The sequence below is a fragment of the Cheilinus undulatus genome, linkage group 3 (genome assembly GCF_018320785.1).
Source record: "Cheilinus undulatus linkage group 3, ASM1832078v1, whole genome shotgun sequence".
Classification (NCBI taxonomy): domain Eukaryota; kingdom Metazoa; phylum Chordata; class Actinopteri; order Labriformes; family Labridae; genus Cheilinus; species Cheilinus undulatus.
In genome coordinates, this window is record NC_054867.1 from 8951255 (window position 1) to 8973868 (window position 22614).

General features: G+C 39.8%; 1 protein-coding gene across 1 annotated transcript in view; it reads left to right on the top strand.

Moving 5' to 3' along the window:
- LOC121507021 (receptor-type tyrosine-protein phosphatase gamma-like) overlaps positions 1-22614 on the top strand; it is a 769028-nt gene that overhangs the window by 635548 nt on the left and 110866 nt on the right. Inside the window, exon 8 of the mRNA XM_041783136.1 lies at positions 14613-14805. Within this exon, the coding sequence (XP_041639070.1) occupies positions 14613-14805 (193 nt within the window). The remainder of the gene's footprint in view (positions 1-14612; positions 14806-22614) is intronic.

Genomic DNA, 22614 nt, shown 5'->3' on the forward strand with positions numbered 1-22614 from the left:
GCGGCCAGCCTTAAGTGTTTACTTACGGAACTGCAGTTTTTTGTACGCTCTCAGTTTCTTCATTCAGGCTGCTGCTTGTATTCAATGACAGCTGGGGAGGGCAGATTTACTGGGCCTTCATTGGCCGAGCCACTTCTGTTGGCAGGCCTACTTTAAACTGTCATGCCAACTTGTCACTAAAATGGTGATAACCGACCTGTTTAAAACAGGAGATAAATTTTATCGTTTCCAGAGCGTGTAAGTACAGATCAGTGGAACAAGTCTTATCTCTCTTCTCCACCCTGAATTCTGAAGAGCACTTGGCAGCCTCATACTCTAATGAGACAAAATGAGTTTGCTTAAGAGCAGCAGTTGACCGAGCCAAATGTGGATGAAGCATTGGCTCCTCTGCAGCATAGAGGTGCAGGTCAATGTAAAGCAGACTGAAGAGAAGGAGGGAGAATAAAGCAACAGCTGAACGATCTCTCTCTACAGCATGACACTGTGCAGTCTTTTATATTATAAAAGTCCTTGGTATGAACTAATTTGACAAAGACTGAAAGCGAAGGTTCTTTAAAAATCCATCAAGACAGGCTGAGTGCTCCGGTGTTAACAGAAGAGGATTTTGTCTCTGCTGAATCAAATATTTTAAAGAGGAGTTAAGGTCAGGCCTGGCTTGTTAGCAGGTTTGAAAGCTTTTAATAAAATTCATTCACTCCTTACAAACACATAATTATTCAAACCGTTTTGGCAAGAATTTATTTTCTACTCGAGGAATTTTTTTTTGCTGGTAACTCTTAAAAACTTTGGAAGCTATTTCATGAAGTATGTTTAAAAGTTTTCACCCATGATTAACAAGGTCTGCTTCCAAACGAACCGCACCAGGGTTCATTTGGAAGCAGACCCAGACCCCCTGTTTTTACGCGGGCCAGAGTCCACACCAGAGTTCGTTTGAGCACCACTCCAAACAATCCAGGAAACGGACCAGAGTCCATTTAAAGCGGACCAAACAGCTCTGGCGTGAATGCGCCCTAAGTCTTCCATAGCATCATCAGGCTTGAAATTTTTTGTGAAAACCAAAGTATAACACTCCAAACAGATAAAACACAGCAGCTCAGTATGGATGGCCTTATGTTTTCAAATTAGTTTTGCAGTTTTTGCAGTTTTTCAAAATAAAGCTTTGAGGATCACAACTTGAAATAAGAAATTTGCTTGACACGTTAAGGAAAAATCTGCCTCACAAGCATCTCAGGTGAACGGATCGTGGTTTGATGGGAACAGGGGACGTTAACACAGATTACTTTACCAGCAAAGCTACATGCATTAATTTATCAGCAGTAGGATATTTTTTCTAGTCCTTTTTCACAGGCTGTTTTGCCAATGACCAGTCTGAACTTTTATCTTAAGGCGTCAAACTTTAAAGTCTTGTCAGGGACACAGACAGCAAAAGCCTCTAATCCAGAAAAATCACAAGAAGTCCTCTACTGCCTGGTAGAGGACGCTGCCTTCAGAGCATCACTTAAGGAAAGAGTTTTAACCACATGTAACATAAAAGCTGTGCATAAACAAGCACCTGCTGCAGGATGACTCACGGTGGCTCGAGCCATGATAAATAATTCCTTGTGATTTTTGAAATCATATTTTACCAAACTATAATGTGAAACTAAACTAAAGGACAAGAAGTCACCACATGAGGAATGATGCAAAGACAAACAGGGTATGCAATGGGCAAATTAATAAACAAAGAGCCAACAAGGAAGCAAACTGGGGCGTCGTTCGTCCTTCCTTTTCTCTGGCTGTTGATTCGTGACCATTAGCCAGTCTTTCTCAACATGTTTAAAAGCCTCTTTTGAAGTCCCTTTGTCTCCTCTCTTTTTTTAGCTGTGCCACTCTCCTGGGAAAACATCATGGAGAAAGATAAAAGGAGAAGGTTGGAGGGAGAATTAACACAGATGGTGGCTGCAGTTATCGTCTGTCTCTGCTTCTTTGTATTTTGCGTCTTCCTCCTCTTTGTGCGACTCTTTTGTTTTGGATGAAAGTTGAAGTAGGTCAGCGGGAGTGATAGCCGTTGCTTAGGGCCTGCTTTTAGACTGAATCGATGCTCTGGCTCTTACGCAACAACTCACCAAACATGTCCCCTTGCAAACAGACATGTAAACTTGCCATGCTTGTGTGCCTGACTTGTGGGTTGTGTTAAAGTGAGAGAGGAAGGAAAAGTGTGCTTCCAAAGTTAACGGCCTAACACAGCGTATGCCATATTAGTCTCTCATCATATTCACCATAAATATGTGCTGCTAAATGAGAAACGGTGTTACCATACGCCGCTTGGTACTTTTTCCAAGTGGGACATGTGGGAGTTTTTCTTTTTTTCCTCTCTTTTTTTTTTAAATTCCCATCTGGCATCGTATCCAAGTGTGCCAACATTTCCAGAAAAGAAGGAGCCATATGGGTTTCTTTTTCTCCTTGAGGTCTTTCTGAAGATTTAGTATTGTTAGGATGTAAAATACCTCCTCAGCATGCACCGGTTTGGTGATTTAATTTGCATTTTAAAAACACTGAAATATCTAGTTTATATTTGGGAGGAGGTGTTGCGGTTCTCTTCTGTTATGTGAACCAGGCACAAACTTTCACTTTTGGCAACAGCACGCCATTTATATTCTGTCAACAGCTGAAGCATTTCAGGTGTCTCACTCCTGCTCTTGTAGAAATAAGCTCTAAAAACTGTTGGAGAACAACCTACACCAGGGAGATCAACAGTGATGCTATGGTTTTAGCAAACATAACGACACGATGAGCTGAAATTACTCATTAGCAATCAATGTTATTGCAGAAATGTTTGATATTGATTGCTATATTCCTACAAGGAATGGTTGAGACAAATTAATTGTGAAGTATTTTAGAAAAGATTAGCACAGATATACATTATTGTGCAGAACTTTTAGGCATGTTTGGGCCAAAAGAATTGGGCTGGCGTAAGTCATATATGTGGTCCATATCCCCGCCTCAGGGCACTATCAGGTGGAAAGGAGGATTGACAACCTTGGCAGTGCTCTGGATGTCTTTGCATGTTCCCAGGGTCATGGGAAAATAATCTTTTTCATCAAGTCCACACAGTAAGGGGCACATGTTGGGCAGGTAGTAGGGTTGCCACAAGCCCTCGGTCATGCTGTGAATTTCCCAAGCCCCCCAAAACTGCCCACAGTCTAAGGGTATATTTCCAGGGGTGAAACGACCCGGACAAAAGAGATGTCATCGTGCTTGACCCACATGTGTTGGCATGTGTCAAGCTGGACTTTGGCCTTCCCCTCCACTCCATGCTGCTAACTGCTAGGCTGAGATCAACCAAAGACTTGGACTCATGCATGAGGTGATTTGTGGTGCTCATGGTAGAGCATGCAGACACAAGTCTTTTTGTCCTACTCTTGTGCAGCCGCGACACCAAAGGTGTAAAGAGTAAATTGAAATGTATTTGAGCTTGTAAAGCTCTTTTCTAGTCACCTGACTCCTCAAAGCGGTTTTACACCGCAGGTCACACCTACCCATTCACACCCATTCACTCACTGATGGCAGAGGTTGCTATGGAGAATTGTCCATCAGTGTTAGCCGATCCCATTTAAGCACTTCCATACCCAATTACACACCACTGACACAGCAGTGGGAGCAAACCGGGGTGAAGTGCCTTGCACACATCGACATGTGACTGCAGGAGCTGGGGATCAAACTGACAACCTTCTGATTGTGAGTTGTCACTCTGGTTATAATCTACTTTAGAAAAAGCAAAAGTACTGGTCTGTAAATCTACTCTGGTAAAAGTTAAAAGTATTCAGTTTAACAATGCTTTAAGTCCTGAGTACTGTGTAGCTACTGAGGAGTTGTACAGTAAAATATTAACTTTCCTTATTGGCAAGAACTACGTGGGAATTGATCCTCTACCAGGTTGTTCAGGCAGAATTACACCTTTATATTAAAGTAAAATACACAGCAAAACTGACAGTCTTAATAACCTCATATAGAGTTAAATTTAACACTTTAAAAGTTTCTGTATTTGGTGAAGCTACATATCATCAAACTACACTTTTGAAGGAAGTATTTTACAATATGAAGGATCTGCAGTAACTCTTGAAAACCTGTGATAGGGCGAGTCTCCTCCGGCAAGAACAAAGCAGAGTCAATGTCATTGCAAGGCATTTTATACTGATGAAGAATAGTCACTCTGCACCCCTTAGGGGCAGCTAACTCTAACTCTAATTCAGTGGATAACTTCATTCATGGTGAAAATGTGTCTCATTTAAAATAAACAATCAACCAGAAACATAATCCCAACAGTCAACAGCTGTGTGATGTGGAATCATTCTCTTACTATGTGCTACTGTGGTGTCAACAGAGAGGGAAAAGGTACAAGAGTACGGTCCTTAAGTAAGAGTACAGTCACCCTGGATGAAACTTTCTTAAGTAGAAGTAAAAGTACTGATTCAAAAAGTACAGTCATTTGAGTTAATGTAATTAGTGACCTTCCACCTCTGCTGGACACTGATGGCCAGACACTGGCTTGGTACATTTTTGGGTATCATTGGTAAGACTGTGTGTCTAACATGCTCAGGAGAATGGGGATGGGAAGGATCAGCTATTGATACGGGAGTTGCAACTGCATGTCTTAAGCATGGGTTGTTCATTCCCTGCGAAACCTGAAACCTGGAGAGATTGAGCAACATCCCGGTGCACGCCTGTACAATAGCCATCAGGAGGCCAGATCAGTACAGGTCAGTGGTTGACAGAGGAAAATGCCAAACCAGCATAGCTGAACTCAAGGTCTTATTTTTGCTTTTTACATTTTTTTCTATTAAAAAAAAGGTTTTCCTGGACCTGTGAGGCTGGAGTAAGATATTTCTGACAGGAAATTAGCCCAATACACTTGCCTGGATTTGAGCTTTTACAGAGAATGTGTTGGAAATCCTTTATCCTGTCTGTAACCCTGCAAGAAGAGTTGTCCCTGCAGGAAATACATGTTTGTTACCTAAATACACCAGATCAGTTCTTACTGCAGAAACTTTGGTGTAAGTAGAACTTGAAAAGTTGTTCCAGGCCTGGAGGATTTCGAACTATTCCTGATCCTGTAGTGATTCCTATAAGCCTCGCCCAAAGCAAAGAAATAAATAAAAAATGCAAAGACATCCAAATGTGGTTCCTGATTTCTTCCTTAGAAGAAATAAGAACAAGCCTTATTTATTCCCTTTAAGAGTCAGAAGCAGCTGTAGCCTGAGGCAGTGGTAATTCTTCATGGAGAAAAACACTGTGTCCCTGTTTCTCTAAAAGATCGTGTTGTTCCCCATAGCAACAAACACAGGCTGCCTATACGATGAGAGCAGACTGGCTTCGATTATTTCTGCTGAGACCGGCCTTTCTGTCCTGATGCTGTGCTGATTTCAGCTCAGACTGGAGCCTGGCGTGGAGGTCACGGCTGCTCTGTGGCCTGATGTGAGACTGCACTCTGCTGCTAATGTGAGCACAGTCTGTCTGCATGTGATCAAGAAGTGGAGGAATGGCCCCGGGCTCTCTGCCTCGTGCAAACTGCAGTCCACTGTGTGAGGAGAAATACAGATTAGAGGCAGGCCATAAATAGTAACTATACACGCTTAAAAATGACTTCTGCAGCACCTCCAGGAGAATGCTAAGGTGAGGTTAACTTTAGGAAACTGCAAATTACATTATGTGAAGTTGCTTGAATTATTTAGAACCTCCTCAGACATTAAAGCTGCATTATTTATCAGAAAAATGTTTGTTTCCCTACTTTTTTAAAGGTTTATTTTGGGCTTTTTGCCTGTATTGAGATAGACTGAAAGTGGAAAGAGGAGGCACATGCCAGATTTGAGTACAACACCCTCAGATTCAAAGACATGACCACAAGGTTGCAGCGCCTCCAAAATGTTTTTCCAGACAACCAATCTGGTAATCATGGTAATTATTTACTTTATTTACTTGACTGCACTTTCTGTCTGACTTTAACATTGTTTCACTTACAAATAATTCTATTGATATATTTATTTTCTGTGTGGCACACCTGTCTGTTCGCACTATTTCAACCTATTGGTTCAGTTTTAGTCCATTTCATATAGCTCTGTCTGATATTTACTCACTGCTGTAACTATCCTCCTGCTCTACTACACTTTTTTACTCCATCCAGTTCACTTAGCTTTGTTTATTTATTAGACCTGTACATTTTTATCTTTATTTATTTATTACTTTTTAAATTATTATTTCTTTTCTGCTCCTTTATTGATACTCTTAAGTTTAGACTTGTACATACCTTTGTCCTGCCTTATTGTTCTGTCAGCTGACACTTTGTCTCTAACCTTTGTTCTTTTTTGTAATGCTGCTGCTCTAAAGTGCCTTAAATTGCCCCTTGGGGACCAATAAAGTTTTTTGAATTTGAATTGAATTGAACTGAATCTGAAACCCACCAGCTAGAGCAGGGGTTCTCAACCTTTTCAGCCTGTGACCCCCAAAATAAAGGTGCCGGTGACCGGGGACCCCCGCTGTACTGGAAGATGGCTGAACACAGCCATGAACATTCTAGAAAAGTCATGTGCCGACAAGGCCGTCTATTGGGGGGAAATGGGAGAACTTTCTGGGGCCAAGCCGAACTGGGGCCAGCAAAATCATGGTCCACTGTAAAGTTAAGCTTTGGTGTTTTATATTTAACCTGAATAATAACCACTCTCATCAAAGAAACAATTTTAATTCATTTGTGCAGTAAGTAGCACTCTTACAAATGTAAATCCTTTTGTTATAAATAGAATTAGAATAAGTTAAAATAGCTAAGATGGGTTAATAATGGCAAAAAAGTGGTGAGAAAGGTGGTGAAATTGGATTTTAGAAGTAGCAGGAATGGTTTAGAAATGACAGAAAATAGATACAAGTAGCAAAAACACAAAAAAAAAATGGCAAAAATGAGTTAAAGTGGCAAAAATGGGCATGTTAAGTGGTAAAACGGGATTCAAAAGTGGTTTGTTACGGTGTTAAAGTGACAAAAATAGGTGGAAGTTTGGTGGAATGGGATGAAAATAGATATAAACTGGCTAAGAAGGGTTAGCTGAGGCAGAAATAGTGAGAAACTGGCAAAAATGGGCATATCAAATTGTAGAATGTGGCATAAAAAGTGTTAAAGAGGGGTTAATAGTGGCAATAATGTGTCAACAGAGCCAACAGTTGGCAGAGAGCAAGATTTGGTTGAAAGTGGCAAAAACAGGCATAAAAAGGTGGTGGAAAGGGTTTAAAATTGAGAAAAAAATAGGTTTTAAGTTGCAAAATATGTTAAAATTGGCAAAATTGGTGGGAAAAGTGATAAAAAAAAAAAATTGGTAAAAATTAGGCAAAATTGGTGTAAGGTTGGCAACAGTGTAATTAAAACAAAGGTTCTTCGTTTTTTAAGTCATCTGGAAACCCCCTCTCAGCGTCTCCATCCCTCAAATGTGGTCCCGACCCCAAGGTTGAGAACCCCTGAGCTAGAGGACCAACAGTTAAGTGGCCACATTCTCCAATGTCCTCCAAAGAGTTTTCTTCATTTTCATTAGTGACACTGTAATAGTGGATGAGACACTAGTGTGATTCTACTTTGTTTTAGATCATCTTATTTGGCCTTATTCACCAACTGTTCTTGGAAGAAATTCGTTCCAAAAACACTCTTATGCTGTTTTTTAAGGTTGCCTTCACACCACAGCTGTCTGGTCTGCTTTAAACAAACTCTGGTTCATTTCCCTGGATATTCCAGTCTTTTGGAGCAGTGTGAAAGCTACAACTCTCCTGCAGACCAAACAAGGGAACTCTGGTTGGCTAAAAAACCAGGGGGGGTCTTGGTTCACTCCCAAATGAACCCTGGTGCGGTTGGTTTGAGGTGTGAAAGCAAAGCAGACCAACTTATGAACCAGCAGAAGGAAGTTGCATAAACAGTAATGATTTAAAGATATATTTATGTCATTTCATACACTCAGACTTACACTCAAACCCAACTTTTTTGATCTCTCTCAATTACCCGTATGCAAACAGGACAGTTGCACTCAGGTTGCCGTTAACTTTGCAGAGCATTTTGCATGCACCAGCGCAGATTTCCCTTTAGCCTGTTCTCCATGGATTGTATCTTAATCAGTCATTTGCACAGTTCACCTATATGCCAGGCCTGCTGTTTTTTTTCCATCACAAAGATTTTTCAAAAGAAAAGATTTTGGGGTCTTCCAAATGCTCACTTTGCAGGAGCTGTTAGAGGAACGTACTATTTATACATATTTTTGTGCAGGCAGTGGAAACACAGCCAGATTAGGTCTTTAATGTGCCAACCCGTGGGCCTAAATGCCTGAAGAGACCTAAATAACAAACACTTTAGGTGTGTGTGTGTATCCATTTTTCAGCTGCATTCAAACCCAGAATCTAAAACCTAACCTATGTCCTCCCCACCCACTCTAAATCCCTGCCCACTCCCAAAGCTTAACAAAAGCATAATGGGACATGTAACCTTCTACCTAAAGTGGGAGAGAAGAGGAAAAGGGCTAAAGTAAAAATCTAAATTAGCAGTCAACAACAAAGCTACTCCTACACAAAGGAGTAGGCTAAGGAGCTGTGCATGGATCTGTGTTTACTCTCTTATTGTGCGCTGATATCTCCATTTTCAGGCTTTGTTCAGATAAAATCCTGAGGGTTTTTAACTTGGCAAACTGTCGGGGCTTTCTCTTATTCATCTCGCGCCTCAACACTCACATTTGACTTTTGTTATCTTGGAAAAGTCGACCCTAACCTGGTCACCAAAGCAATATGCTTAATGGGTGGTTCGCTTTTATTTTGCAGCTGCTGTTGAAAAGTATGATGTTTTCAGGAATGCACTGTATTGTTGTCTGTATTGGCAGATATGAACTGAAAAGAGAATCATTGTATCAGCAGATATCCAGAATCCATGTGTGCAAAAAAATTTGCAAAAGTTTTGGTGGGACCAATAGACCTACATCAGCTGAGGGCTCTAAGTCAACAGGGTCAGCACTGAACAATAAACTGTCAACCTCATTTTCACAAATGATAATAAATTATGAAAATAAAAACAGCACTGGTGATAAACAATTTTGATATTTTAAGAAAGTACTAAAGGCTCAAACTCTGAGATGTAATGTCAAACTTATTAGTTCAAAAGGTCAAAACATGACATTAAGAGTCAAAATAATGTTTTTAAAAGGCAAATATATGAGAAAGTCAAAATCAAGATTTTTTTAAAGGTCAAAATATGGTTTAGAATACCAAATTGTAAGTTTAAAGGTAAAAGTTGGAGATAAAAAGTCAAAATTATTAATTGAAAAGGCCAAAAATGTGAAATAAAATTATGTCAAATCATAATTTTAAAAGGTCAAAATATGACTTAGAATTTTAAATTGTGAATCTAAAATGTTAAAATATGAGTTAAAAGTCAAAATTATGAACTGAAAAGGTTAAAATATGAAATCAGGCCCAGGAGACCGCAGCTGCTGCTCCGTATCCTCGCCCTTTCCATCCCTGCTCTCCTAAACACATCAGCATCAGACATGCAGTCTTGGAAATGATACCCAAAGATGTCAGAGCTGCAGCAACGACACATAACAGCACTCTCTGTAACAGGATATAGGGCAGACAGCTGGACGAGCGAACATCGTAAAGCTGTCCCTTCCCCCAGAAGAATAATGCACCGTCCAACCAAACTGTACTTGAGTTGTTTTTGCTTTATTGAATTCAACCATAACTGCCATTTGAAGGTATTCTCTAATTTTGATTAAGTTTCTTTTTCCTTCAGGATTATGGTTCATAGTCAAACACACTTTAACGAGCCAGCAGGCAACCCTCCCAAAATCACACTAGTTCCAGATGAAAAAAGGTCAGAGGATGAATTTTCCATCCCTCTGCTGACACTGAGATTTACCTTCATCAGACTAAATCTGTCTCTCAGCGCCGCCTTCCCCTCTCCAACACTCCCGTGCACACAAGCTGTTTGCTTCCAAACACATTGTACAGCGTCTCCATCTGCCAGCACAGACAGAACGATGACACTTCAATCACACAGTGTAAATCCATGTCTGGTCGCACGTCTTGCCACCCAGCACGCGTTTGACAAATGGCAGCATGCAGGAAGAGGCCAACTTCAACATCAACCCGGCGTCGAGCAACATGTTCACAGCTTGATAGCATGGCAGCTAAACTTGCATTTCAACTACTTTGGAAACAATAACGCCGAGTCAGAGTCACCAGCCACAGGAGCTACTACTGGAATATGTGATCTGAAGGGTTGTGTTGCATTAAGTTCATTAACACCCACAAGATTACACAACCAATTTTATTTATAGAGCTAAAAAATCCCAGTACAACCTTCAAATCCCACATTTTAAACTCACAGAAAGTTTTTTCTTACCTTTGAATATTGATTGCACTTTTCATGTGAATATCTGATGTTTGGATTCAGATCAGGTTGGTGATATTTAACAGAAGGCTCTTTAAACTTGTTTTCTTTCATTTTTAACAGAATGGGGGCAAATAAAAGTATACATGCCTCATCCTATCTCTTCACATTATGGCAAGAAAGTCAATACTGCTGGTTCCAGGTCTGTGATGAGGACCAAAATAGTCTAGTCTTTATTTTGTCTTTTACTATATTCAGTTGCCAAAAAAACTGATGCAGTTTGCCAGATCTTTGTAGAATGCATCTGCTGTTCAAAGACGGTGGTTTTCAAACTTTTTCCACTCAAAGCACACCTAAGGTTAAGCCAAAATCTCAAGGCACACCATATTTAAGTCAATACAAAATAGACTTTTTGAATAATGTTACAGTCAAGGTGGCCTGTAAGGGGAGATAAATGGGAGAGCTTTCTGGGGCCCAGCCAACTGGAGGATCATGGAGATGGCAAAAACGGGTTAAAAGTGATGAAAAAACATGGAAAAATTGGACAAAGAGTTGCAAAACAAAGTGAACATGTGTGAAAATTGGTAAAAAAAAAAAAAGTGGCCAAACAATGGGTTGAAATTAGCAAAAACTAATTGAATGTGTAGGTCACAATTTGGCCACGAGAGCATTTTGGAGTTGTTGGATTGTGTATTTGATGAGTTTGATGAGGGAAAGCCGGAATACCGTCTGCTTACATTGAGTTGGCACGGCAGGTCCAAACTCGGCAGATCTAAAAATAGCTTGCACTGACAACTGAAGGTAACGAACCTATTACTAAGACTATAGGAATTATGGCAATGGACGAATTTGCCAAAATGTTGAAGTATCCCTTTAAGGCACGCTAGTGTGCCTTGCCACACCATTTGAGAACCTCTGTTCTAAGAGATTCTTTTCCCCAAAAATATATGAAGAAAATATCATACTAGGCATTTGTGTTGATCAGATCTTGCTGTATCCTCTCTGTAGACTTTGTGTTTGTGATGAATAAATCTAATAACTCATTGGAAATCATCGCCTATCATTAACTGATAGACAATAAAAGCTGCTAGGAATAACTCACTGGCCACTTTATTAGGTACACCTGTTCAATTGCTTTTTAACACAAACAGCTGTTTACACAATCAACTTCATGCAAACAGAGATTCATTTTGGATCAGTGACAGAGCCCATCATTGTATTTTTTCATATTCCAACCCCTTTTGTGCGGTGTAAAACAAATGCCATCCTCATCTTTAGTAAGTTAACGTTGACTCATGCTTTTATATCCGTTCTGTCTTAACTTTTCTGTCTTTAGCCGTCTCTGTTATTCCAGATGTGCTTCCAGTTTTTTTTCCAAATCCCAAGCAAGTGTTCCGCCAAATCCATCCAGATGTAACATGTTTTAGTTTCCCCTCAGAGTATCAGATGTGATTTTTCTTGGCTGATCCATTGCCCCTCAGTTTCCATTCTCATTAGGCAGCACTTTTAGGTGGCTTTGTACCACAGTTGGTGCCTGAATCAGCCCACTGTCAACTGGAAATTTCTGATCCATCATCCATCGCCAGCAGGCCTGAGTCCGGCCCCTAACCACACACTGAATGCTATTGGACAAGGCTGTTTTGTCTGGTTTGTCCACTTTTATGCAAATAATGTGACAGCATTAATTGCAACTTATTATTTCAATGTGTTCATATAAAAACTGTCTATCTCAAGGACTTTGCCAACTCCAACACTCCATTTGTAGCACCTTTTGGAGTGTTTTTGTGGCCACCGCCTGACAGACATTATGACAGAACATGAATATGCAATAAGGACTCCAAAACTGCAATTATCTCCCAGGACGGCTCTTCAGAGATGCAGGCCACAAGTGCCAGCACTCACTGAAAGTTCATGTTTTTCAAGTAAACCCGCAGGGCTGGATCAGGAAGTTGACTTTTCCTCTTTCCTCTGATTTTGTTGCCTCATTCTCAAATGCCACACTTTTTAAAGCTTTTATCATTCTTTTAAATGAATTATCTTTATCTGCAAAGATTACTTCTGAGTAGATTGTATGTTGAATTGCATGCACATTTGTCATGTTTTAGTGTTGTACTGGAGCCTATGCAGACTTTCTGTTTGTTCTGGTACTTGTTTCTTCTCATAAGAGAAGTACTGGGATTGGACTTCTGAATGACCCTGCTTTCAGTTGTTTTGTTTGAGATGCTTTACTTGCAGCATTTATTTGCCCTGCAGTTGACCCGATTTATGTTGTCTTTCATATTCAACTTAAAAAATGCACTTCAGAGTTCAAAGGAAGAAGATAACTTTGAAGGAAATGTCCTTTATTCACTCAAAGAGTGAGATGGGTAAAAAAAAAAAAAAATCCCACTCACAAGTCTTTGAGCCAGTGTTGCTGTCGAGTCACCAAACCTTCAGTCTGATTTGAGTCTATGTCCCCAGTGCTCAAGTCCGTCTGCACCTAAGAGGAGCCCAAGTCTAGCATCACTCAAAACAGAACACAGCACAAGGGCCTCATACAAAAAAACCTAAAAACAAATAACAGATTTTTAGTTTTCCCAAACTTTTACTGGAGCTCTTTCATTGTGTTTCGTGGTCAATTGGATGCTGACGTCACCATTTTCTCTGCGACTAGGTGCGAGTTCACAAGTCACTGGGGGGGCGGGTCAAAGAGTGTCAATCAACGCTACGATAGAAGCATTCTGTATAATGTTAGTGCTCAGAAAGAAGGAGAAAAACAACCATTGGATTGGATTATGGATACTGGGTAACATTTATGGACTCATCTGGCCTCCTCTAGATTAGTAGTTCTCAACTGGTTTGGCCTCAGGACCCACCAGCACCGCCTTATGAAAAATCATGACCCAAATTCTTCAGTGTTCCCCCACTCATATGTATTTGATCAAAGAAAGGTTAGATTGGACCCTGAATGGATGAAGCACGACTGAAAAAGAGGCAGGACAGAAAAGAACATGTTTTAAAAGCAGATCATTACAGACAGACATGCATGCAATCATTTTTTTCCAATACAGCATGAAAATATGCACATTTCTTGAAAAATTTTCAAATAATCTTGGAAAAACCAGCTTTGTTATCCAGGTAAAGGGGATAAATATATGGAATCTTGAAAAAACACTGAAATTTACTTCCCGCTCTTGCATGCAGTCAGGGCAGGATGTAAATGTAAAATTTACTTCATCTAAAATGAATCACTGCATTTGACTCACACAGCCTCAGTCACCTGCTCACCTCGTTGACTGTGTTTGTGCCTCTCTGCTACATAAGCTAACCTAACCATCTACCTGGATAGCACATCAAGTCTCAGACCAAACTTTACAGTCAAAAACACAGAAAGGAGTGGGAATAAAATCATTAATTCAAAGGCTGGTTGAAGCAGTCACTCTTTTGGGTCCCAAGTCTGAATCAAGAAAAGACAAGAATCGACACAAGAAAGTTCATTAGCAGTTTCAAACCAGGGTGTGTTTTAATCACTTTTTTCACTGCCATGACTTAAAACTTGAGTTTGTTTTGTTTTTCTGAGGTTGTCATTAGGAAATATCGACTTTGTTGTGCTGAATGTGAGCACAATTATCCATCTACACATATCTAGTGAAAGCAGGTCCACTTCGATGCCAGATTAAGTTAATGTTGAATTCTTATCTTGCTCCAAACTGGGGCTGCAGATAAGATTGTCTGCAATTTTCTCATTTTTATCTCAGCATAAAAGAGCATGAGTATTTTCCCTTCTATACCAGATTATTATTTTATAATAAAAACACATTAAGAGCATTTAAATACTTGATACCAGAGGGAATTATTAAAACGTTTCACAGTGATATTGTTCACATTATCATATTTTTCTCTGATGCGTCGATCTACTGAATGCACTCTGCATGTGGTGATTATTATTCTTGTATTTATGATATTCTCCTTTGACTTTGATGTTTTTGTATGAAGCTGTGGCTTTGCTGCAGCAGTGACCCAGTTTCCTCATGGGGATCATTAAAATTTCATCATATCTCATCGTGTGTTTCAATTATTATGTCTAGATCTCATGTTGTGTATCTTTCAGAATGGCTGCTGCTGTTTAATGAATGTAAAAACCACCATACTCACATCCATCCATCTGCTCAACACCAACTCTTCTAACTCAGCTTTATTTCTCTCTCTCCTTCTGTTTCTCTGCCATGCTCGCTCTCCTCATCGTCACCAGTTGGAGGCTTTCTACTCCATCTTCACCACGGAACAGCAGGACCATGTCAAGTCCGTGGAGTATCTGCGCAGCAACTTCAGGCCCATCCAGAGCTTAGACAACCGCCAAGTCTTCAAGTCAGCAGTGAAAGATGCCTGGATGCCTGACCTGACTGATGGCAGCAGTGGGCCGTATGGCACGGAGACATCCAAAGGTAGGCAGAGACTTTCTGTTTTTCCTGTTTCTTCAAAATCTGACCATTTGTCATGGAGCCAGAGTCTGCACAGAGTATCTTTCTGAGACACAAGGCATAAGGAAAAGGGCAAAATTAAGCAAAAACATTGTGGTTATGGATGGCCATGTGGCTCAGTAAACCACTCACAACTGTTTTGTGCTGGCAGATTTGAGTACTAACCCTAACTCTGGGGGGAACTTCTGTGACTCTGCTTTTTGAGGGTAATGTCCAGGTTTTAGCCTGTTGTTACTGTTAGCATGGATTCCTTTCCATCGTTTCTTGAGCTTTTTCCGAGTGTAGTGTCCTTAAATGAAAGCATATGTATATTTAGCGAGCTCAGCCATTTAAAAAGCCTTACAATCACCACCAAAGGAATGGGAAATGCTGCAAGCAGCTTTCAGAACCCTGCACTGGTGGAAAGCATCTGAAACTTAGGTTTGGAGCCTGCCAGCGCTTTAAACTACACACAAATTTACAAGCTACCTTGTGACCTGTGGTTTGTTTGTGCTGAGTGAGAGCTGCCAGTCAAACCCAGTAGTGCAAAACAAACAACTAGTCCAACAATTTTGGTGGATAAGCAGGTCATCCACCAAAGGTCAGCTTCAAGCTGATACAGTTGCTCATGGCCAAAGAATGAACAGCCCAGTCAGCATCACTTGAGCAACTATAAGAGCAAGCAACTGCAAGACTGTAAACAATGGAGGCCTATGAATAGATTAGCATGGATGCAGCTACAGTGGCTGTTATAACTACGGATGCACAGATGCATTGGCTTGACATCAGTATAGATCAATATCTGCCCTGTTAACAAACATCGTCAAGTTATGTGGCATGAACAGACAACAGTCATCAGTGTTTATCTGTTGTGTACAATCAATTTACTGTTGGCATCAGGTATATCTAGCTGCTGAATCAAATAAGACATTGTTGACCGGACTGAAAAAGTGACCTGTTGGACAAACTCTGATCTGATTTCAAAATGGTGGCACACTTAGGGTGTTACATGGAAATAGGTAATGAAAAACCTGAGCATAGCGTTGGTTCAGGCAGGGATCAGCTTTACCTCAAACAAGCCCTCATCAGCTGGGAGCCAGTTGATTTGCTCAAAGAATATCAAGTCATTTCCCATTATTTAAGCAGCTCTAGCCTGGCTGTGCTTTGATGCTCCTTCTGTAAGCTGCGTTTTGCATCCCTCCTACACCCCAGCTCCTCCCTTATTCTGTTTCTGACTTAATCATTTTCATTCTATTGTCACTGATGCAGGTTTTGTTCTGGGTTTTTTGCTGCTTCTCTCCCTGCTCCAGGCTTTCCTTTTAAGCACAGAAAGGGCTGGGACATGTGTTATTCCTGTTTGATGTTTTCCATGTAGGCTCACCAAGAACAGCTATACCACCAAATATTAAAAATATTGCAATAAATGCAAAATTAATAACTGCTGATAAAGAGAAGTATCATGAGTGTTTCTTGACAAATCATGTTTGTCCTGACTGAAAATTCAGTATTGGCATAGCATTGGTGAAAATCTTATATTAATCCTTAAAGACCTAGACCACTTTGGGGCACACCTGACTTATCTGCATTTATGTTGTTTTTTAAAAAATCTGCTAGTATTCAACATCAATCACCATACATCATTTTAACCAGGACAATTTAGACTTTCAATGTAACTAATTTTTTTGTTCAAATTTTACATGTACTTGGTCTCAGAATGGATAAATTTAACTGAAATTTTGAAAAATGCCAGTAGAGATTTTGTGCTTTTTCACTTTGAACTGGAACTTAACCCAAGGAAGTTTGCTTTTTTTGATTTAGAAAGTTGTAATTTGATGTTTTGGACTTCCATATAAATTTTAATTGTTATCTAATCTTTCCTTAGAAAGTTACAGCCATTTATAATCATATAATTCTAGGTGTTTTTTTTCTCTGAAAAGTAGGTGTTTTCCTATATTTTATTTGCTGACCATGTAGATGAGTCTTAAAGTGTTTTATTCAATAAAAAAGATTAATATCTAATTACAAAAGACACTAAGGCAACCATGACTCTTATTTAGAGATATTTATTAACAACGAACAGCAAAAGTATAGAATGCAAACCACATGGATCTTTGAGGCCAATCAGTGCAGCAAATCACAATCGTGTTTCAGTGCTCCTTTCTCCTTACCAGCAGAAAGCTGGGAATCTCAGCTTTCATCCAGTTTTTAAAGCATTTGGATAGGATAAACCGTTCAAAAGTTATTAAACATTTTGGAGCGGGAGCTGTGTCAGTCTCTGAGAGTTAAACATTTGTATCAGCCTCAATTTTCACCATCAGTGCATCTCTAATTAGAACTGGACAACATTTCTTTACTAAAAGAGCAGCAAACACACACTGGAATCTTTTCTTGGTGGAAAAGATGTACTTTACCCCAACCCACTTTGGCAAGAGTTTGCTTTAACAACTGGCTCCACTGATAGTGAATAATGATAACAGCTGCTTGTCGAGCTTTTGTTATGTAGTTCACTCCTCTGCAGCAATGCCAACAATGTTATGTTTTTTCACTCTGATTAGCCCATAATGAATGTGACCCAGAGAACAATTATCCTATCAACCCCCAAGATTGTTTCTGCTCTTCCCAAACATGACTTTGGGTAGGATGAGCTTTTTTCCTGTAAGCAGACCAGTTACTCGGCTTGATTAAATGTTTTGTTATCAGATTTTCTAGGTCAGGTTTTAAACTATAAACTTCTGTTAAATGTTACCTTATCTTGTACCCTGTCCCTAAAAGGAAATTTAATCTGATTCTATTTTGAAAGTTTTAGCCGTTCTTACATCTTACATCTGCTGATGTAACAAAGCAAGTAAGCAGAGTCATTTTCACTTTAAATCTGTAAAATCACAAGGGGGAAATGTCCATTTAGTTCTCATATACACTGGTTTCACATACTGTATGTAATCCACAGTCAGTCTACATGTGTGAACTCTAACGAAAGTTTTCTCTTGCAAAGCTGTTGAAAATGAGATGTATTACTGCTTCTGGCTTTTTAAAGTTGTTTTTATCAATTAATCATTAAACTTTTTCATAATAATAATGAACAGCAGGGTCATGTTAGAGTGATTTCTCTCCATGATCTACAAATTCCCATTAAAGTGCCCTCTTTTCTCCCTGAACTCGTCCCACTTTCTCACATTATTCCTGGATGGTGACTTATCTTAATGTTAATAAATTAGCCATGTTCAGTGTTCCTCGTATGCCCAGAGGAAAGTGATTGCCCTCTCTTTGTGTGTGTGTGTGGTCTACGCTAGCGCTCTGTCATTTCACCACTGAGCTGGGTAACCCCCCTAGCATAAGGCAGTGGGAGGCACACCAGCCGTCCTCCCACTCCTGCCTCATTACCGCTCTCACAACACCACACACTGTGCAGAATGCCACTGTATGTGTGTACTGTATGCATGCAAATATGCCTGTGTTTCTCTGGGTATTTGTAAGTGTTTGTGTGTGGCCTAGCATCTGTGCAGTGTCAACTGTCCTAGCAGGATTCACCCCCTCCTTCATACACTCTTCCATATGGTCAACACACACACTAACACTGTATATATGTGTGTGTGTGTGTCGCCCTGGCATTGTGTGCTGCATGCTCGTGCAGCGTGCCCTTGAGCGCTGCAGAGGGACGTGTTAGCTGTGAGCAGATCTAGAAGGCTAACAGAGGAAACGCAGAAGAAGAGCGAGGATGAAGGACAGCTGGAAAGAAACAAACACAGAAATCAGAGAGAGATAAGGTTTTGAGAATATGTAATGTATGTTTATTTTTTTAAGCAAACCCAAAGCTCAGTTATAGTTATATCTGTGTCCAGTGGCCTGTAGACAAGGGTTGCTTGTTAAGTTTATTTCATTAAACCATAAGTTCTTTCTAGAGTGTTTCTGAACAAACAAAGCGCCACCATCATCACGTCATTGTCCATGCAGATTTATGTCACTCTTCACCCAGCTCCACATACACACCAAAGCTAGCTAATAAGTTAAGTTCCAATTGCAGGCAGTGAACGACTCCTACATCATCCAGTGTCTATAAAAAGTCTTCACCCCCCTGGATGTTTTACCCTTTTTTGAAATTTTAGAAACAATTATGTTCAATTTAGCTTTATTGACAAAAAAGTACAAGAAAAGTCTCTAACATCAAAGTGAAAACAGATTTCTACAGAGTAATGTCAATTAAATAAAAATATGAAATGTAAAACAAGTGACTGCATAAATATTCATCCCTTTAGAGTGACTGACCTAACTCCGCAGAGGTCCAGAAAATTGGTCTTACACTGCATTCCAAATTATTATGCAAATGATTTTTTCTCAGATTTTCCTAAATATTAATGCAAATGACAATTTTCAAGTAATCAGCTGTTAGAGGATAATTTCATCCAGTACAACAGTACGTAATATTTTCATACTTTGTCCAAGGTATTGCACTGTTGGATGCTTTTCAACAGCATAGAGATGCTTTTTCTTTTCCATAATGCTGAAACCTGTGGCCTGCTTAAAAATGTGGAATGTCCATCTTCAGTAGTTTTCCTTTAACTGGGCTCATGGCGAACTAATCATCACATGTGTCTGAATTGGTTTCAGTCATCCACTGAGACACAATACAATGAGTTTTACTGAAATACAAAAAAATGAAAGTTCTAAAATCCAATTTGCATAAAAATTTGGAACACAGTGTAGTCGTCTGTCAATTAGCGGAACTAGAGCCCTATATGGGACTCTTTTCTTTATCCTGCTCACGCTGGATTACCGCCCACTCCCACAGTGAGTGCTATCCAATCCTGCCAGCACCTGCAACAGTTGTGTCCAATCCCGCCCACATCCTGCATGGATTTGGATGGTCCATGTTAAATATCCAGAATAGCAAACAGTGCATTTAATGAAATAAATGGTAATATTGTGTTAACCAACTTGATGAAGTTTCCTTGCTTAGTAATGGCAATGTCAAAGTTATATTTAGCGACCCTCCTACACATCATTTATCATCATCTGTTTTAAAGACATACAGAGGTGGAATTGTTTCCTAATCTCTGGAAAGTTTGTGCATCATAAAAACTGCAGTGCACCTCCATCAGCTCTCACAGACAGTAGACTTATCTTAACTCTATTTATGCCGTGCTGTTACCAACCTTGTCATTAGATGCTTAATGCATTAAGGCCAGTTTGCATGGAAAGGGGTGGTTTTCCCCCATATAACTGCATGATGGCTCAGCATCCCTGCGTGCCGGTGTGCATTTGCAGTGACAAGCCTACAGCATAATAAGAGGAGCACTTAATCTGTGCCTTTTGACTCATTTACAGAGTTTTAGTGAGTGCACTTAACTGTGGAGCTTTAACAAAGAATCAGACTGTCTGGCTGCAGGGACAGATGCATATTCAAACATGATTCGTCAGCACTGCAACTACAGCTGACAAACAACAGCAAATACACCATTATTTCTCACACCAACGTGTGACCCAACTGCTGTGTTATCTTGTTTAATGTGAGCATGGAGAAGTGCTTTAAAGAAACATTGCTTTGATCAAGGATCATGGAGCAGGTGTATCATCACATCTAGGTGTGCCATATTTATTTGCTTGTGGGCATGTTTGAGCAAAGTCCAATTATCTTCCAGCTCTGTCACTCCTCTGTCACTTGTAGATAAAAAATCAGAGTCATGAACCCAGTAGGATTTCTGTCTTTTAGTGTGTATGACTGTATGATTTTGGCAGAGTGAGCATATGTGTTACACAGGGGAAGTGGCATAACAGGGGACAGGGAGGGGGGCACACTGAAGTGAAAGGAAAACAATTTTGTGTTTTATAAAAAAATCTGTGCATATTTGTGATTTTTTTTTTTTTTTTTTTTTTTTTTTTTTGGCATGAGTTTTAAACCAGTACACCCAAGAAGTCTTCTGAGAGCTATCAAGGACAATCTGACCAACAGTGTGGCATGCAAATCAACACAGACAGACAGACACACAGAAAGACTCACCGTTAATTATTGTAGTAAGATGTGGATCACCTGTGTGCAGTGAATGTGTCTCATGTTATTGTAGTGTCCAAGGCAAGAGAACACTCCAAGCAACTCAGAGAAAAGGTTATAGAAAAGAAAAGTCAGGAGATGGGTACAAAAAAATCCAAGGCATTGAACGTCCCCCGGAGTATGGTCCATGTGTAAATCTTCTTAAATAAGGCTGTCATCACAAACTGAGAGACCGTACAAGAAGAAGACTAGCAAGAGACAGCGTGCAACTGCACACATCCTTTGGTGTAGTATATAATGGTCCTAACTCGTTTTAAAACGGACCATAGGCAGTGCTTCAGTTTTATTTTAGATGTAGTAAACAAAACCCCTCAGTCTGCAGTCTTTTGGTCCTTGTTGAGAATATTTGTGGGAAATCCTTACAATAATCATATTTTAAACACAGTAGCAGCTTGAAAAGTGAGTAAAGATGATCTCTGTCCCTTCATGAGTTTATGAATAAATGACTGGCTACACCAGAGATTTCTGGTCTGTGTTAGGAAAAAAGAACACACCCCTTTTACATCTAATTCACTGAAAAGTCTAATTAACCCTGTAAGAGAGGATTATTTTGTGCTGAAAAAATGAGCTTACATGTTCAAGTATCTAATTATATAATCCATTAGAGGTTGTACGATAAGGACTGTTATAAAATCAGCTGAAATAACCACGAAAACCATCGACTTACTCCACAAGTGGGGTTATTTGCATTGTAAAGTATTTTGAGTGCTGATGTTGACGTAACAAGTTGGTAAAGTCAGCTAAGTGGAATAGATAAATAATAGATCAGCATTAATTATGTAGGTCACATTTCTGTATCTCTAATGGATCCAAAAATACGTAGGAGAGCAGCACAACTTATGTTTATTGATCTTAGACAACATGTCAGATAACATTGCTAATAATGAATGTTTAACATCACGATATGCTTGCACTTAAATTAATGGCACATTACATTTATACTGCTTATGAGAAATGATGCATGGATGCATCAGAAAGCATTACGTGTTCCTCTGAGCACGGTCGTAAAGCCTCATAGACGTCCTCTTTAGCCTGTGACTGTATAAAATAATGGGCTGTGGTCATAGAAGCTGATTGATCTTTTTAGATTGTATTCTATTTAATGGGATCCTTCAGACTCAAGTTAACATATGGAGATATGGCTTATTGGCATACTGATACATCATAGAGGTGTTTCCTGCATGCTGTTTAATGTGGTACAGTTTCTCAGTGTAACATTCTTTTTTTCTATGAGAGTTACTGTAAGGCTTTCTACGCCTTTATTTGATTGGACAGTGGATAGAACAGGAAATTGGGGAGATGGCATGTGGAAAAGGAGTCAGACTTGAACCCAGACAGCTTACTAGGAGGACTAAAGCTTTTACGCATTGAGCATGGCCAGGGCCAACTTTGGCCAAAGTGTGGCCCTCTAAATTGTAAGAGGTCCTCTACATACGCAATAATTCAAATGTGCAAATAATTAAATGTGTTGATGCAGCATTTCAGGCCTTGATAAATTAGTCGTAGCCATTAGAGTATTTGATGTAACAAGTGTTGCACATACATCTGTTTAGCCTTTGTTGTTAGCTTCCTCCATACGTTGCACAAGCTTACCAGAGGGTAGAACTGAGGGTAGTAATGCTGTGCACACATATGCTTGCCATTAGCACAGGATAGCATCAGACTTAACACTATTGATTGGCCTCAAACGCTGGCCCCGTGGACTGGCTCTTTGTCATAGCTATCCGATCTAGCTATTTGAGTCAGTA